The sequence below is a fragment of the Mizuhopecten yessoensis genome, unplaced genomic scaffold (assembly GCF_002113885.1).
Source record: "Mizuhopecten yessoensis strain PY_sf001 unplaced genomic scaffold, ASM211388v2 scaffold10477, whole genome shotgun sequence".
Classification (NCBI taxonomy): domain Eukaryota; kingdom Metazoa; phylum Mollusca; class Bivalvia; order Pectinida; family Pectinidae; genus Mizuhopecten; species Mizuhopecten yessoensis.
The window spans coordinates 240,467-259,436 of NW_018408566.1; the positions used below are offsets into that span (position 1 = coordinate 240,467).

The window sequence follows — 18,970 nt, forward strand, 5'->3', positions numbered from 1 at the left end:
TGTGAATGACTGCTGCATGCACCGGACACTGATATCATGTAGCAGGAAATTTCACATTTAAATCTATTTTATTTCTTACTATTCTCAAAGCCCACTTCATGTTCAGATGTTGGTTTTAACTTGCTTGACCTGAGTAAATATAATCATCCATGCTACTGAATACTGAAACATCTTTTTAATTTCCAAATCAACATCCAAACCGTTAAAAGTGTTCCAAGTAAATATAATCAAATACTGACAAGGCCAATAAAAAGGTGAACACATTCATCATAGCAGTTTGATTGATCATAAGTGATGTACCCAGCAACTGATAATCTGAGGATATTAATAAATCATTTTTCCCTTGATGTCCAGAAACTTTTATCCCTTCATAATTATCCAAAATAAAAACTGTCTTGGTCAAATTTTGATGATGATTTGATGTCCACTCTATCTCCATACCTGGACAACGTTGATGTAAGAAAAGATAATTAAATTACCTAAAGCCACTCCAGGCCTCTGCTGGTCATCCATAAGGCTTAAGCTTTGTCCAGTATAAGCCCAGTGGTCATCAATTGAGTGCACTGGTCATCGGTCAAGCTGTAAAGTGGCCTGTCATGCTGTAGATCCCTTAGGTCAAAATGTACTTTGGTTGTGGTCAGTGTCCAAATCTAACCAATACACAGGTAAGGTATGGTCAAACACAGGTCCAGGTAAGGCCTGGTCAGATGTAAACACAAAGATGACCAACATCCTTCTTCATACTGATGTGCACTCTAAAAGCCAAGCAGCCTTCTGTTATCTTACAGCATTACAATGGTCATTTGAAATAGATTTTTTCCAGACAAAGTTAATTTGTGAAAGATTCCACAGTATTGAACTGTTCAAAAAATCAAATATCTTGTTGATACCAGGCCTTGCATGTCAGAAACTAAGTGACATATACACTATATATATACAGATAATTTGTAATAAAGGTCCAAACAAGGCCAAGTCGTCATGTTATCCAACAAGGAGACTCCACATTACATATACTTCAACAACATACTGTTAACACAGTAAAGAAACAGCTCAAGATTGGTTGTCTAAAAACTGTAACAAAAGACCCCTCAGCTACTGCCAGAACTGAAGATTAAAATTTACCTGTTAGTAATTAAAAAACTAAAGTGATTATAGTGAAATGCATGACCAAAGTTCTTAGTGGTTTTACCCCACTAATAAGCTATTAGGTACTTGTGCACCAGGTATAATATAAGTTACATGTATATATGCAAAGAGGACTAGTGTTAGAGATAGAAAGTAAAATGGTCCTGACCTTACTTACCCTGAAACTGCCCAGATGAGGGGAAAAAACTGATGCTCTTTCCTAAAAAAATCTTATTTCACAACAAATTTTCTTCAGAAAAAAAATACTGTTTTACAGTTTACCTGAAAAGTATATTATCTAAGTTTAAGTTTTCATGGGAAAAGTCTGACATCTCCTTCAGTAACATTCTTATGGAAATTCACTTAGCATGATATAGGGAAAAAACAACCATAAAAACGATTATATTAGTTCTTAAAAGGTAGGACCTAGTTAAATTGGTGTACTTAATAGGTTACAGCTGATTAAATGTGTTAAGTTTCCAATGAATAAAAATATTTTTTTAACTCTAAGCAGAACAAATTTGTAAAAGTGTGACATTTTCAAAAGATGATGCAGCAACAAAGCCATCAATGATATTGACTTACACAGGTAAGTTACTAGGTAGAACGTGGGTAGATCCTCGGGCCTAACAAAGGGGAAAGGTTAAATGGAACTTACTAACTGTAACTACTTAATAGCTTTAATTCACAAAAAGACAAGCAAACAGTTCAGTGCACAGGTGAAACCTCCCGACAATTACAGATATACAAAAAAACAGGTGAGAAAGTGTTAAAGCTACAATAAAGAACAGAACACAGGCTTGTGGCAGTAATTTACAGGTGTAAATATGCTGTTTACCTGTATAATGACTTGCCTACCTGTCAGCAGATCTGATCCCGGAGATGCATTACTTGTGCAACGGTGCTTATACCTTTACCACACTATCAGTTTGTCACCATAAACTGTACACCTTATTAACATTAAAAACAAACAAGTTCACGGTGTAAACAAATGTCATTGTTTACAGCTCCTCATACTTCACCTTACAGATCTTATTTTAAAAAGGTACATTGTCCCACTTATCTAAAACATACCAGCACCTACATAGGTGTCAGTGACTTTTAGCATGTTGATTATCCAGAAGGCAGGTCCACGACTTTTAAAGACACTACATACATGTATCAGATACAAATTAGTTGTTTATGACTTGGACTCATGTCAACTATCTAAACAGCAGGGCCAAAGCTACAGAATACACCAACAATCTTCGGATCTGCTGATGTCTGCAGTTTTGGAAGTCCCCAAAAAATATCTCTTTGGAAACCATAACCAGCCATGACAGTTAAACTGTAAAATTCCTTTGTTTCTGTGTCATCAATGACAAGTCAGTTTGTTTAAATGGTTAGTTCTGAAAAAAATGTTCTTTTGACAAGTTCAAAGTAGACTACAGATAACAATGATTTTCAATACATTACACCTGAAATGTTGAGATATCTTATTATTCCAGTTTACAGAGATGTAGCAGCAGTGCCAGTTAGGGCATCGGCTGGATGCTGGTGTGACAGACCTATCTTACAAATTCTTTCTTTACAGGCAAGAAGAAATGTGACTCTCTCAGTGGACAGACTGACAAGGTCTTACAAAACAAGTAATTTTAGCAATCATTATTCTCTGATGTAAGAAAAACACTTTTGCATCTAGCATGAATAAGGGGCCACAACTCTGTATATAGTAAGACATGAAATCTGATTTGGCAATATGTGTATCACTCCATTATGTCTAGATGTACTCGCCACAAAATTTTACAATTGTAAATTTGTAGGTGACCGAGTATGAGATATGCCCAGATCAATGTGAAACATAAATGGAAGGACTGACTTACAGAGTACAAACATATTGACTTCTCCGGTACTGTATACCATCTGAGGACTAAACAAGCAATCTACATATATCTGATATAGCAATGCTTTGCACATTTGATTTTTCTTCAGACTTTATAGACTAGTGAACATAACTATGTACATTTTTTTTTAGAGAGTTTTTGATTTTTTTTTCTTCAATAACCTTGATCACCTAACTTCAGAACACTTTACAATACTGAACGTATTCACTGTTAGTGAAATTCTCATACATACCTATTAAGCGCCCTTTTTATATCCATTGACCGTCACTATGTAGTTAGTCAATTATAAAGCCAACTTTTCTACACCAAATACTTATCTCTGGACATGACTGGACATATATGTTCTGGTCAAAACTGGCTACCAACTGACCACTGATTTAATATCTACCATATAGGTTTATTGGAATTATTTAAATATTTACCTGTAAAGAATGAATACTCAAACATGACTAAGTAGTGAATGATTTAATCTAGTTTTTAAATGATTAAAACGGTCCATTTACTCAGCAGAAAAAGAGGCAAATATTGGGATCATTCAGGAAGTAAACAATTTTTCAACTAGTCCACAAGAATGTAGAAAATTGGGAAGTTTTGACATCCAATGGGAATCTAACATAAAACACTAAATAATAAAACTTCATATACTTTAATATTTTTATTTGGAATCCAAATATTGAATTATTAAAAAGTAAATGCAACAACAAAAGTAAAGAGCTCAAGTATGTAAGGTATGATAAATGCAGAAATATGAATTACCTATTATGGCCCGATTCATCACTTCAAATTTCAAAGATATGGTTGAGTGTAAAGGTAGGTACAGTACCGCTAACCTTTGCTCTTTTTTCTTATCGGCAGAATAAAACTGGCATTTCTTTGTACTTTCATATCAAATATTTCAACTTTCTGTTAATATTACACTCTGGGTTTGTAAAAGATAGTAAACAAAAAGAAATTCAATCTAGTTTTCTAAATGATTTGATACAGTCATGCATGCCCCAACATGTCCCTTTAAAATGACAATATTTCTCGACTAATTTCGGCTTGCTTCTACTGCTATTACAATTATTTTCTGCTAATACTGTGTCATAAGGGAATTGTAAAGTCGTTTAGCAAACTAAATGATGTGATAGATCTATATCAATTATGATGAAAGCACTAATAATTGTGTAAACATTACCTCTGACCCTATTTAACATGAAAACATAACCTTTGACCCTCAGCCAGGAAAAGGCTTTGCACTCTTATACTTGAAAAAAATTAAGTCACTGAAATTTTAAATCTTTTCATACCATTATACATGTACTTATAATATTCATGAATTTTCATGACTTCAATTTTAGCCGCATTTTTCGACAGATTGCGGCACAGTAACTTTATATATCCTGAATACTGATTACCATGACAGTTTAAAACCTTTGAGCATAGGTAACCATCCTGTGAACTGAACAGGTGTAAGGAGGAAAGTTAACTCGACTATATTTAGAGATTGGATTTTTGCATCATTGGTCACTGTGACCTTGACCTTTTTACTAGAGATAGCTATCTTTTCACACCATGGGTAGGCGACCCGTGAAGTCTGATAACTCAAAATGAACACAAGTTATGTGTCAACAGACGGTCGTTCTGGGCGATAAAGCATTATTACTATCCAAATCAAAATTCTCCATAGATCTTTGGTTGATAGAAAGTGTTAAGAGAGTCATCAAACTAAAAAGTAAAATTTACTTGTAAAATTTAATGTTGTATGGCCTTTGAATGAAAAGAGTGCTATGACTGTACCAATTTGGATGAGATATGCTGAAATGTCTTCCACTTTTTATCCAACAATTGCATATAACTTATTTTTACTTTAGCATTTAATTTGTTGCACATAATTGGCTACTATTAAATAAATAGTTTTCTTGAACCAGGAGATGATTGATTCTGTAGCTGAGGTTTCCATAAAAACATGAATTCATTTGAGTACCAAGTATAGTAAAGAAGAATTAATGTAAAATACCCATTAACACATTTTACACTTGTATTATTCTAAAAAAAAAGGCACTTATTATGTATTAAAAGTATTTTTTCCATAAAATTCTTGCATTGATTTAGGATAAAAGTCAGTTATTAAACAAAAGTGATAAACAATGGAAATCTCCAAAATAATGGAAAATTAGTCATTAAATTACAAATTGAAAGTTAAATTCATTCAAATTCAATATGACAGTATTTTTTAAATGATTGAAAAACAGTCCATTTTGAGTAAACATTATAGAATGTTACACCTAGATCATAAAAAAAAATCCTTGAGTTAGTTAAGGGGCAATAACTCTTATTGGTAAAATACCTCTCTTGAAAAAGACACAAAAAGCAGACAAGAAATCATCCTTTTAAATGTTTTGGGAAGTTCAGTTCTTTATTTGACCAAATTTTGAAACTTATGGTAAGTTCTAATATACCTGGGTAGTTGGATCTCTTGAGGTTTTATACTAAAATACACTGTTAGCCATGGCTTAAAAACATTACTTGTTACAATATTGAGTAGTATCATAATTGTCCTGTATCCCACCAGGACGTGGGTGAGAACATCACTAAACATATGTGAAAGGAAAGGAAATATGCAACAGCCAGGCCAGGATTCCAACCAATACCTCTGAACGCTGTTTTTGATCGTTTTTAGGTTGCCTGAACTGGAAGTGAGATGCAATAGATGCAGAAACATGGAAGATATTAGTACAAATTGATATCGTAATAATTGATTTAAATTGTTAATTGTTATTTGTGTCAGTGAGTTGGAAAAATTTGAGAAATTGCATTTTGCCTTTGTAATTATGAGAACGTAAATTCCAGGTACATGGTGATCAACCCAATCCAGTGATTCTGCTTCACTCTTTCCTCTCCAACAAATTAAGACTTTGAACCCAAAGACACAAGTGATGCAACATGTCATGGGTATATTAATTCCGACACTGAATTTGTCAATTTCTTTAATATAAAATTTGTTACAGCATTCACTGACATATAGGATCTTACACGAGTTTCCATTTCATATGAGATTTATGAAACAAGTCCAAGAATTTTTCAATTTAGCGAGCCTCTGGCGAGCTAAAATGAAAACTTTGTGACGCGACACGTATTACCTTCAAGAAAATTTACCTGAATCAGCTACAGGTAAACCAATATTAGGCCAATACATTTCTCTAGATGCCCATTGACACAGACACCCTGTTCCTAAGGCCAAATATAAAAAACCTTATGTGTCCGCTAACCCTATCTACCCTAGATTTTTTGTGCCTACCCTAAAGATTTGTATTGGCAGTGATATGCACTGTCAAAGTCAGAACTCCTCTATATAGATGTAAGCATAGCAAAGATTGATTTTTTTTAAATAAAAAAAAATGCCTACCTATATATATATACCTACCTTACCTATTTTTTTCTGAGGATAGCGGAACACTAGTTGTTTTTTTTTGCCTAATCCGACAAAGTGGTCATCTCATGCATAAGTTATAAAGAAGGAGTATAGCAGGTCATTGTGTATACAATATCTCTGGGTCTTATCTTTCTGTTACCTTTGGGTAGTCTGTAGATATAAGAAGCTGCTTCAGAAATGTTTTTTTACAATTAATTATTCAAATAACAATAGCAATCCCCCTAGTTCTCATCAACAAGCTACAATACAGACAGATTGGAACCAACTTTACAATAGCATTTCTACAAAACCTTACAAACAAACATATAGATAGTGATCCAGTATATTGTGTATGGTAGTCTCAACAGATGGAGTACAGAAATATATTACTGAGTTAGTGATCCAGTATATAGTGTATGGTAGCCTCAACAGACGGAGTAATGTGTTATTTGTTAACTTAATAGTTACAGTGTATAAATACTATTTATTTTCTCTAACACAAAAGTTCCAGGGTTTAAACACACTACTTTTCTTGTAAATGCCTGAACACCTTAATGCACTGACAGACTGCAGCACTGACACTGTGAAGCAATTAATTTTACATGGCTATTCAACTTGCTTGCTGACAAAAATGGAGCAAGGATAATGATATTGATAGAAAAAGACCAAAGTTTTCATACTTTAGAAATCCAACACTACTTTTGAATTTTGAAGTTCCTGCGGTGAAACAAGTTGATAATACTTAGGGCACAGTTATGTCAGTAGAAGTCGGTAACAGTGGCCATTCATCTCAAGTATATCATAGACTTTGTATTATAATCACACCCAGTGTCATACAAGAAACCATTGTCAATCTTTGATCATTTGGCTGCAATAGGTCTACAAAAGAGTGAGACTAGTCTTCAATTTAACAGGCTATTGCCTGTGTTAGTTCAAGGTCAATAAGGTCACATTTTAAAGTCAGTCAAAATTGTTCTAGCTGATGTTAAAGTCATGTTTCTGGGTAAGTGATCAAGGTCATTCCAAATCATTTGGTCAATGTCATTTATTGACCAGTATGACTGTTTTTGTTTTAAGTCAAAAAGTATAACTTTTGACAAATAAATGATGCTTTGGTCAGAATCATGAATTTTTGAGTCATGGTGAGTTTGGTGAAGGTCATTTACAATATGTTTGGATGATAGACACAGGTTTTAATGAAGACATTTTGATGTCACTATTTTTAGGTCAATATCATGTGACTGTGTATTGAATAATGATGTGCTTTTGCCACTGTCATTTGTCAAGGTCATTCGCTTGGTTCAGGACAAGGTCAATATTTGAAGACTACTCATACCTCCATTAAATCTATAGTCCTATCACATATTAATTCCATTTGTAGAAACTTAAAGAGGCTTTTCTTTACAAGAAAAATAATTGCAAATGTTAAAACTGTTATTTAAAGCCCAAAATATATCTCGTGTGTTTTAATATATAAATATATGTGTATGAAAAAGTGTAGCATCTAGTATACACAAAACTTTGTTGGAACGGCAATTCAATACAAATGCTTGTAACATTACAGTATTCCAATATTCCAGTTCTGAATTGTGTCGAAATGTAGTGTGTGGGTACGTCGTTTGATCCAATACATATATACCGACACTGACTGTTGACAGAATGTATACACATCATAACAGGTTAAGTATTGCCATTCTATCCGGCCACTCAACCATTAAATTGTGGCGATACAAAAATAGGGTCGACAAAGTCAGTATTTCTCATTTAGTCTAACATACAAGATTTCTTTACAATATATAACTAATTATGACTAACAACAAGAAGATCTCATATATTTAATCGTTTGGGATATTCATTTGATGTTCTTACTTGAAAACAACACCAGAAATTATAATTATGAAATTACGCTGTCACCCGCTGAGTGTGTGACTTACCTTCTCCTGGAGGGAGGCCACGTCCATTCCTGAGTATATATCCATTTCTGAAGTACTTTTGATCACAGACTTCTGAGTAAGTTCCTCTCTACTCAGGACCCAGTCAATCCGTTTTGGATGTGAAACAAAGATTACTTCACGTGCCAAAGATGGCTTCCAGCCAATCAGAATGAAGAAGGTCACGCCGACATAGTTCTATTGAACAAAAAATTCAAAAACAATAGCCTCGTCCCACAAGTAATCGAAACACGATACGAAATAGATATAGTACGGTAATATTGGCACTATTACAAAAATGGTTATGGATTTTCCGAAGTTTTAAACATGCGACAGCAAACATGATTTCCAACATAGTTGGCCAAGTTATGGTATAAATCAATAAGTTATGCGACATAGACATATGTTATCAAAGGGACAATAATTAGCGGCAACACTGTCCAACAAAAGAAAGAATAACGACTGTACATTTAATATTATGATTGACTTTTTGTCTAAACAGGCTATACACTCAGCTTTAACGGCATGCGGGACGTTTTATGAATGGGATCTAGACAATTTTCTCACGCGAAGAAAGTCACCGTCATCAAGCAGTATTTTAATTACTTATATAATTTGAGTCGGATATTTATACATTATATCTTTCTTTTCAAAGAGTGCGCGAACTATTGTCTCCTCGTTCAGAAAATTACAGAACTTTGGTTGGTATCTGTATTTTTCACAATGATGGACACATGTGTGTTTGGATTTATATGCATGTAATCGTTTTAAAAACATTTTTTTTTAATCCTTTTGGTTATTAATGTGAATGTGTACTGGATAAGTAGGGCAGTTGTTGACATTATTCATGCATGTCACGTTGTTTAAGGGGAAAAGATAAAGAAGTTATTCGAATTCACACGATAGGTGAGGCAACTAACGGTAAAACATTAAAGATGTTTGATAATCGACATGTTTCATTATATAATCAATGTGTAATTCATTTATGCTCAAACTACTCTATTTTGTCCGATCGTTTTCTCACGGCTGGTTCCTACTCATCAGCGGCTGAATTGTTTTTATTTAACCTTATTTATAAAGGGAGGCTTACAACTGTTGAAGACCTTCCAGAGTTTCTTTCAAGTAATCATATCATCAGCGAAGAACAAATTAAGTGCAAAATTAGAAATAAAAAAACTCCCTTAAACACTCCATCCTAGCTTACATTGAAAAAAAATGTGTCATATTCTTTCTACCCAACTGGGAGATAATATAACAGCCTAGTCTTGTTGCCAGATCCCTAACATTACATTATGTAAAATTTTATATTATGCACTGCATATTTGTAAATAAAATATTGTTTAAACCAACTAACCAACTATTGTCAACATTTCCCATCAATACCTTCTCTTATATCAACTGGCACTAAGCTAGGAGAAATGTCCTACCAGTTTTCTATAGTACAAGCTCAGTGGCGGATCCAGAGGGTTTTTTGGGGCTTCATGAAGTTGTGCATAAGTTACGTGGGCAATGTTTTGGGCAATGCTTTGCTCTTATGCAGTGTAACTTACTTGGTTCGTGACTTAATCCTTTAACAAGTTTGAAACTTCATAAGTCAATCGTGCTTCCAAGTGCTTTCCTCTACTGATTGGCGTCGTCTAGAGACCACACACCATTTCTGTGCAAAACATATGCAGAATTTCCCAGTTCGCACTAGGTCGGATATTGTACTGGGGATGTAAGGTTTACCATCACTTTCTCTGTATGTAGAACAATGCAAACTACGATTTTTCGCTCCTTTGTTTAATGTAAAATCTCAATGTACTGCAAAAGAGTTGTTTTTGTTACGTATATATCATATGTATCTTAGTATTTATAAATCCAAAAAAGGGTTTATACCCGGTGTATGGAATATTTTTCATAATTACGATTTGCAGTTTTACTTATACGATTGTTTACAGTCTTCCTGCATGCCTAACAAACTACACCTGTAATGTGGAAGCATATTGTGAAAACTGTATTGCTTTGCAAAGAAAGTGAACAGTGGGAACAGCGTCCGAGTCTGAATTGTGATTTATGCAGATTTAGAAATATTCATACAGAACTTTCACCTTCCATTCTGTGGCATGTATCAAAAGTATCTCCAAACTTAGCTGAGATCTGTAAACGAGTTTCTAAATTATGGATTGCCCCACCTGATTGTGAACTTCATTGTGATAAATGTAATTTGTTTGTCTCTGACGCTGTCGCCCATTGTACCTTAGATTGCAACAGTGTTGAATTAGCTTCGCTTAGATACGTATTTTATACAAATATAGTAAACGTCTACCCCGTACATGTAGATGTGTATTCAGATCAAGCTGATAGGGAACAACAGATATCCACTATACTTGGCTGTCCCTCCAACGATATCACTCTCGCCCTGGGAGAGGATCATGTAATGTTTCCCTTTATCCGAGACTGTCTGATTTTTGCGGAGAGAGCTTCAGCTCTAACATTTCAGTAGATCTAATATCGTAATATTGTCTGTAACCCTTTTTTATGTAATTTAAATCGATTTTTAACATGACTGTACATGGAAACTTTTATGTCAATTCACAGTAAGGTTCACGCATATACATAAATGTATATATATATATATCTGTCCTTAGCCGAGGGGACTATTGGTTTTTTTTATATAATAGCTATATTTTCAATTATAGTATATCAGTTCTATCTTCTTGTAATATGATGTATATGTACATGTAACTGTTCTGTTTCACTGTGTCTTGATAAAGGAGCGGATCGCTCCGAAAATTTGACAACCTAAGCTTGTCCACACTGTCGGAATTACTTCTTTGCCCCATATATATATATATATATTGCGTTCCTTTTGTAGACTCTTCTCAATACAGTTTCTAACCATTATCATTATACTCCATCATATATTTGTGAAGCTTTGTAATCAAATTTGTTTGCTTTGTTCATTAGCCTGGAGTCTTTTACATGTTTAGTTACGTACATAGGTTTTGTCCACTTTAGAATATCTCCTTTTTCTTTGCTTTAAATATGATTTCTTTTTCTGTATTTATTGATATTTATGTCTATATACATGTACATGTAACTCTTCAATTTGGAGGAATAAAGAAATGAATGAATGAATGAACAACTTTTGAAAGCCTTCCAGAGCGTCTTTCAAGTAATCATATCAAAATAACAAAATAAGTGCATTTTCACAGTTATTCACATAAATGAAATTAGAATTAAAAAAACTCCCTCAAAACACTCCATCCTAGCTTACATTAAAAAAATGCGTCATATTCTTTATGCAACTACCCAATTATTGTCAACATTTCCTATCAATACCTGCTCTTATATCAACTGGCACAAAGCTAGGAAGAATGTCCTACCAGTTTTCTATGGGCCCTATTACAAGCTTCAACTAGTTGTTTTTATGTTTGCCTAATATTTTGTAATTGCTCAGTGCAAAGAAGTGTTATCAATAAATACCATTACCAGTACTGGTGGCGCCTCGGTAAACCTAGCCTTATCGCGTAGCGGAGCCATGCCGTTTTTTATAAAGGAAATAAATTCGTTTTTATATTACTATTGTTGTATAGTAAATGCGCAAGCAACTCTTTTTTCGCTGAAGATATGACACAGCGCATGAACACTACACAACTTGGAGTAATGTATCTTAATGTCACTCAGTGTCATAAATTATAACTTGCTGGAGGTCAGATATCTATCTAAACTGATTTATTTGTTCCTGATCATCCAATCGAAAGAACATTTAATGGTTAGTTGAACTGAAAAAAATCTTCTACGCCAAGTCGCCATTTAATTTTAATCGCGATACCGAACCGCTTGCTGATGACAGGAATTGTGTGTAAAGGGAGGCAACCTCTATACCAAAACTTGTACGGGAGGCAGGAGTTGTGAGTTGTGAGAGGATTTGGGTCGGCGGTGGGGGTTGATTCATAGTTTGAAGACATATGGACCATGGGGACCCGACATATTGTTATATGTTATAGTATTGTTACGGTCGGAATGCTAACTGTTTCAGTATTTATATTCACATTCGGCAAAAACGCCACCCCAATACAAATATTTGATTTTATATTGGCGTGTAAGTTTTAACAATTTTAAAAACAGATTGATTCTAAATGTAATTTAGCACTCTTTGGCACTGTCACCAACATTTATATGATCCTTCCAAGTTCAGGTGACATTAATAGCATCTACGAATGCCATGGCCCACGTAGCGACGCCATTGATATGATAACTTAACGTTTGATACTTTTTATCAATGATTTTGAAACGTCGTTTATTGATAACGGTGCAACATATTACGACTTCGTCGAGTTAAGTTTGTTTCTGTTCATGTACGCAGATGATTTGGTTATTTTTTCGGAATCTGTACAGGGCCTGTAGACTCTTCTTGATAGCCTTTTTTAATACTCTACAAAATGGAATTTAATTGTAAGTGCGGAAAAAAAATTGTAGTTTTTAGAAAAGGTGGAAGATTAAATAATGATAAAAAATGGTATTACAAAGGAAGTACAGTCGAATGTATGGATCAATTTCCTTACCTATGTATTATTCTAAATTACAATAATAAATTCACTTCTATCCAAAAACAATTAGCTATCCAAGGGTGAAAAGCTGTGTTTGCATTATTTTCAAAGTGTTCATCATTAAACTTAAATGTAAAAACTATGCTACACCTTTTTGATACATATGTTAGGAGCAAGTGAAATTTGGTGTATGCACAAAGATCCAGAGCTAGCATTTAAATAGGTACCCATATTAGAACAAAACGCCGAATTTTGATAAATCAAATTTATGAGATTTTTTTTTAAAATATTGAACATCTTTCAGTTGGCATTCATAGCAAATATGAATTCCACTGGAACATGACGAATTCTAGTTAGCACTAATGCAGATCATACCAATCATAGCACGGCCCTGAAAAGTGACGATGAACAAGCCAGAGACTAGCTGCATGTTGGAACCGTAGCTTCTAGGCCCGATTTTTTTTAAAGTCGGGCCTAGAAGCTACACGTAATAAAACTAATATACGTCTCTGGGCATAGCTACAAGTCTTAGAATCTACTTCATTTGCCTTTCTCTTTTTTTTGTACCGTTTTAAAAATACAGTATTAAAACAGTGCTTGCGCAATTTTAGTTTTGTGTTCGTTTATTATTGGTTAACCCATGACCGAAGGCTATTAATAGCTTTGGAATGTAAATAACGTCCTTGTTTCGCTTCGACATTGCATCAGACAGAAATCCCATCGATGTCATATTTATATTAAGAAAGGATCAACCAATCAGAATGTAGCTTACGTACGACGTCAAACCAATCTAGGTACGCCACATCAGCACAACCCGACAACATGGAGAAACGAAAGGACGATATACTTTAACGACTTGAATGACTTGACCAGATTTTAGTAGGCTTCGGCCCTTATGTGGCTGTATTTGAACGGAAAAAACGACCAGCGAACTTCAGAATGTCTTCATCACTGAGAACGATCGTAATAAACACAGCTCCGAACAAGAGCAACATTTTAGAGCTTCCTCAGTCTGCGATGTCAACATCTGTTATGGATACGTTGTACGAGGAGAGTGAGGGTGGTGGTCCCAAGAAAAGGCGACGCCTTACCCACCTCACTCCGGATGAAAAGATGATGAGAAGGTACGTGATCTATACACTTTGTTAATTCTAAAATTGTATGTTTGGTAGAATGAGTAGGTGGTGTTAGCCTAGTAGGACAGTGGGAGTGGTGGAAACTGGTAAACTGTCACTGAAACATTTGCAGAGACCTGTGATTGAATGTGGCATTTTCTTGGGCATGGGAAACAGGAGCCATCTTAATTAGACTATATATCAGAATTTATTATGAAACTAGAAAACGTACAAAATCTTTTTTTTTTTTGATTATTTATAAAGTCATGTAAAATTGGGGGGGGGGGGGGGGATATACACTTACCTAACATTATTTCTGAATTGAAATATAGAGTTCAAACAATTTGATCGCCAATTATATCCCTGTTTTAAATATTTTCTTTCAGGAAACTGAAAAATAGAGTGGCAGCACAGACCGCCAGAGACCGAAAGAAAGACCTTATGTCCGTATTGGAATCACAACTCGCAAAAATTATGGAAGAAAACAAGAAACTACAAAAAGAAAACGTTGAACTTCGAAACAAGTCTGGAGTTCTCATCCAGGAGAACACCATTTTAAAGGAACGACTTGAAACTGGCTCTCCCAGTAAGCCTGAGTCCGAGTACCCCGGGTCTGCAGTACTCTTTGCTCCTCTGCCGCAGGAACAAACTCGGACACAGTCTCACTGGACGATGCCCTTAGCCACCTCCTATCTGACGGTCAGGTGTGTATGATGCAGTGCATACGATGTTCTTAAAATGTATAAAACAAAAGATAATATGTAAAATGTATTTCATCAAAAACGTAATGGATTGTTTCTGTAGTAGACTGTAGAATTTTTAACGTAAATGGGACATATTATGACTTCACATTGTTATACCTGTGTATTGGATAACTTTTTATTTGTTTCTTGTAATATTTAATTTATATGCTTTTCCTTTTTTCAGTCTCTGCTTAGCTTTATGCAGCAGGATGACAAGAAGTCAGAGAAAGGAAGTGTCATTGTCAATGCACCATCAACCAAGTCCCTCATCAAAACCGAGCAAGCACCTCAAGCTGGCTCAGTGGTGGGGCCCTCAGCAACAGAGCTGGAATCCCTCAATGAACTTATAAAGTTTGATCATATTTACTACAAGATTGAACCCTCCGAGGGGCAGAGTGATTCTGTAGGTCAAAACCAGTCTCAAAAAGTCATTGTTGTCAGTTGTGGAGACAGCACTGGCCAACAAAACAGTTCCAAAAAACTCGTCAATATTCACATAACGAAAGACGAGAAGTTTAAAAAGGTGAAATCGTCTCCTGCAGGGGAGTGTATTGTTATAGAAGATGACAAAAAAGACAATGTTGTCGGTTCAACCACAACAGACAACAATGGCAGTGAAAGTGTTCTAGACTTTTCCTCTCTACTGCCAGAGGTCAACCTCGACTTGCTGGAAGATATTGAGAGCATTTTGGCAAGTAATAATCAGTTTGTCCTGGACAATGTGTTGGATTCTAATTCACAGAACGGAATGTGCACATTATCACAACAACAAAATCTGGAGGTTCCCGTCTCAAAATCTAAGTGCAATAAGCGGAAACTTTCAGATATTGTTGATACAGGCATTGTACCCTGCCTAACCCAATCCGAGGACGTATTCAGTTTGAGTGAATCGATGGACATGGTCAGTGACTCTGGGTTCAGCAGCGACTCCTTCAGTGATGCTGCTTCTCCATACCAGAGTGATGTACTGGGGGGTCGTGGTCTTCCTGAGGACCCATGGGAGGAGTCTTTTATGGAGCTGTTCCCAGCTCTAGTGTGATCCAAGTCCCTTAGTATTAACCTCTGACCATTGACTGTGTCCATAATTTGTACATGCTGTATATATTTTAACTTATAAATTCATTTTAATTCCGGATTGACGTCCTTGTTCTGTGAAATAAAATTCATGGCTTATGAGGGTTCAAAACTTAAAATACTTGTGTTGTTTTCTTTTAATCTGATGTCAACTGTAACCGTCAGTAATCAAGCTGAAATGAATATCAACGAGTAATATAGATTTTATGTCAGCTCAAGTTTTTGCTCACTTCTATACATTTTCATGGTACTGAAATATAAACCAAAATAAAAATATAAACCAATGGGGATTTCTTCTAAAGAAGGGGTGAAGTCTTCCAAAGATATTTACCAGTATTATGCTTATAGGTATTCTATCTATGGAGAAGTTGAATTTGAAATAGGAGCGGAAAAAACTGCACTCGGCCAGACCAGGGATTGAACCCGGGACTCTCTGAACTCCTAGACAGCTACAGACACTCCACCATTTGAGCTACCTGGTTGCTGACAATCGACCCAGTCCAGTTCCGCTACATTCCTTCTCCCTTTTTGTAAGTTTTGGCCCCCAAAGCATCACTATTTACAACCCAGGTTTGGGTATCACCTTACCAAGCATTCACCCAGTACTTCAATCAAGGGTGGCCTGGTCAGGTCATCAAATGCAATAAGAGAGGGAAAATGCACAGCCAGACGGGGGTTTGAACCCAGGACCCTCGGAAACACAGACAGATGTACCACATGTACCATTGTAGCTACCTGGTCGCCGATGATATTCTCGGTCCAGTTTTGCTACATTAATAATTACTATTCAGTAACTGGTTTATGGTCCCCAGATAAGGAGTGATGTACAGAAATGATAGTTGATTTTTGAAGATTTAGCCTTGTACCTACATGTTAACACTTCTTCCATATCACTACTTGATGGAACTTCATAAAATCTAGCTGTAGGGGACATTAAGAAACCAACTTTAGGCCAGGTGACGCACAAATAGGCAAATGTAACTCATTGGGGTTCACAATTTTAAATCGGCTGTAAACTAAGATATTTAAACTTGAATATATAATATTTAGGAAAGATGGGAATAACCTGGTACAAATAGAACACTCAATAACTAGGAGTCATTCCTACCTAATGGACATGTAATGCTCGTTTAAGGCTAGAGTTTTTTGCCATAAGAACCCATTGCCTAATGAGATAGCTAATAGTTGAATAGTTAATCAACTTGAAATGCCTTTGGGAGCTCAGAGTTGTTATATTCAGTTGTAGGAGCTCTCGGTGAAGTTTTAGAAAATATACATTTGTATTTACAGAGTTTTAGTGAAACCTGAGCCATCAATCGTTGCCTGATCATTGGCTGAATAGTAATAGGGAAATTTATTGGCGGTTACAAGAATTTAAAATAATAAACCTGTATAGACTTGATCTTATATTTCTACTTTAATACTTCCTGAGAGAAATACTTGTCAATAAACTTTCCATATATGGGCCAATTTTACGTGAACTAGAGGTGGTGTGATCTGTTGCCACCGATCGGTTGTCTAAACATTTTCTTTAAAAAGATTCTAAAAGACAGGTCAGCAGATCAATAAATAATTGGGCAACAAATTGTGCGATATTGGCATCTTCTGAAAAATGGAAAGAGTTGGAGGCCTGATATTTTGCTCCTGTGAACATGAATGTAAATCAAGGTCATACCTTTTCACAAACTTCTGAAAAAACAAAGGCCTGTAAGAAGTGTGATATTTTGCCTGTAACTTGGCATGAATTCTACAAAGTTTGCAAACAGAAATAACCTTGACCCATAGTCAAGATATCTGGAGTCAGATTTGTTAATTAAAATACTCAAATCACTTTTGACAAACTGACAGGCAAACAGTTATGATGTTTGGCAGGTAGCGTGCTGGCATAGACTAATACAAATTTTACAAACAGAAATTACCTTGCTGAAATGGCTAGTTATGATGTTTGTGAAAAGAAATTATCTGGATATCTATTGAAGGTCACAGAAGTAAATTGTGTTCTAATTATGCTCAAACAACTTCTTCACAAGAACTGAAATACCTAGAGTCATGATATGTTGTCAGTAAAATGATGGCCATGCAGTGCTACAAAAAAATAAAATAAAATTGACCTTGACCTCTTATCAGGGTCAAAAGGGTAAATTTTGTTTAAATACTCAAAAGACTTCTTCTGAAGTCACCTAGTGTCATAATATTTGGTCATATTTAGCCATGGAGTGCTATTAGTATTAAATATGAAAAGAAAAATGACCTTAACCTATAATTTTAAGTTAGGCCACATTGGTCAGATGTGTTTAAATATTTAACTTGCTAGAAGAAAATGCTACAATCTCTGCAAACAGAAATGACTTTGACCTATATTCAAGGTCACAGGAGTCAAATGTGTTAAAACACTCAAAAGACTTCCTCTGAAGAACCAAAATACACAGAGTTATAAATGATATTTGGCTTTAATTTATTTGCATGAATTGCTACCAAGATAAGCAGAAATGACTTTGACCTATATTCAAATACAGTAGTAAAATTTGTTTAAAAATCTCCAAAAACATACTCTGCAAAAAAGAAAAACATACAAAAGGCTTATAACCATGATATTTGGTCAGTAACCTGCTGGAATGGCATGTCACTAACTTCAAGAAAGTCATAATTAAAATATGCTCAAACTTTTCAGGTCACCTGAGCTTTAGTCTATGTAGGAATGATCAACTCATGGTCCTGACAAAGTGTTGTTATTTTTCGGGTCAATCAGAAATCGAATATGGCCGCCATGGACGCCATTTTGAAAAACTATTTCAAACTTAATGTCAAGTTCTACTGGGCCGATTTAACTGAAACTTGCAATTGGTAGGTATGATCGACTCATGGTCTTGACAAAGTGTTGTTATTTTACGGGTCGATCAGAAATCCAATATGGCCGCCACGGCCGCCATTTTGAAAAACTATTTCAAACTTAAATCGCTTTAGAGTAATTTTACAAATTGTATAGGGCGCTATATAAATGTTGTATATTTTTATTATTAAAGTACAGTTCTACGGGGCCTGGCAAAGTGTCCAAAAATCCAATATGGCCGCCACGGCCGCCATTTTCAAAAAACAACATTTTAAACTAAAAATCAAGTTCTCATAATGCTGATTTAACTGAAACTCAGTCTAGGAATAATCAAATCATG

At 35.2% G+C, this 18,970-nt stretch overlaps 2 protein-coding genes across 2 annotated transcripts in view; one reads left to right on the forward strand and one right to left on the reverse strand.

Moving 5' to 3' along the window:
- The window catches only part of LOC110460718 (muscle M-line assembly protein unc-89-like), a 207,370-nt gene extending 198,974 nt beyond the window's left edge, over positions 1 to 8,396 (reverse strand). Inside the window, exon 1 of the mRNA XM_021513785.1 lies at positions 8,337 to 8,396. Within this exon, the coding sequence (XP_021369460.1) occupies positions 8,337 to 8,381 (45 nt within the window). The 5' untranslated portion in view covers positions 8,382 to 8,396. The remainder of the gene's footprint in view (positions 1 to 8,336) is intronic.
- A 5,225-nt stretch (positions 8,397 to 13,621) lies between these two features.
- Positions 13,622 to 15,436, forward strand: LOC110460731 (X-box-binding protein 1-like). The gene is made up of 3 exons (XM_021513832.1): positions 13,622 to 13,992; positions 14,370 to 14,687; positions 14,911 to 15,436. Exons 1-3 carry the CDS (start codon positions 13,808 to 13,810, stop codon positions 15,074 to 15,076), a joined length of 669 nt encoding a protein of 222 aa, XP_021369507.1. The 5' UTR covers positions 13,622 to 13,807; the 3' UTR covers positions 15,077 to 15,436.
- Positions 15,437 to 18,970: the final 3,534 nt, after the last annotated feature.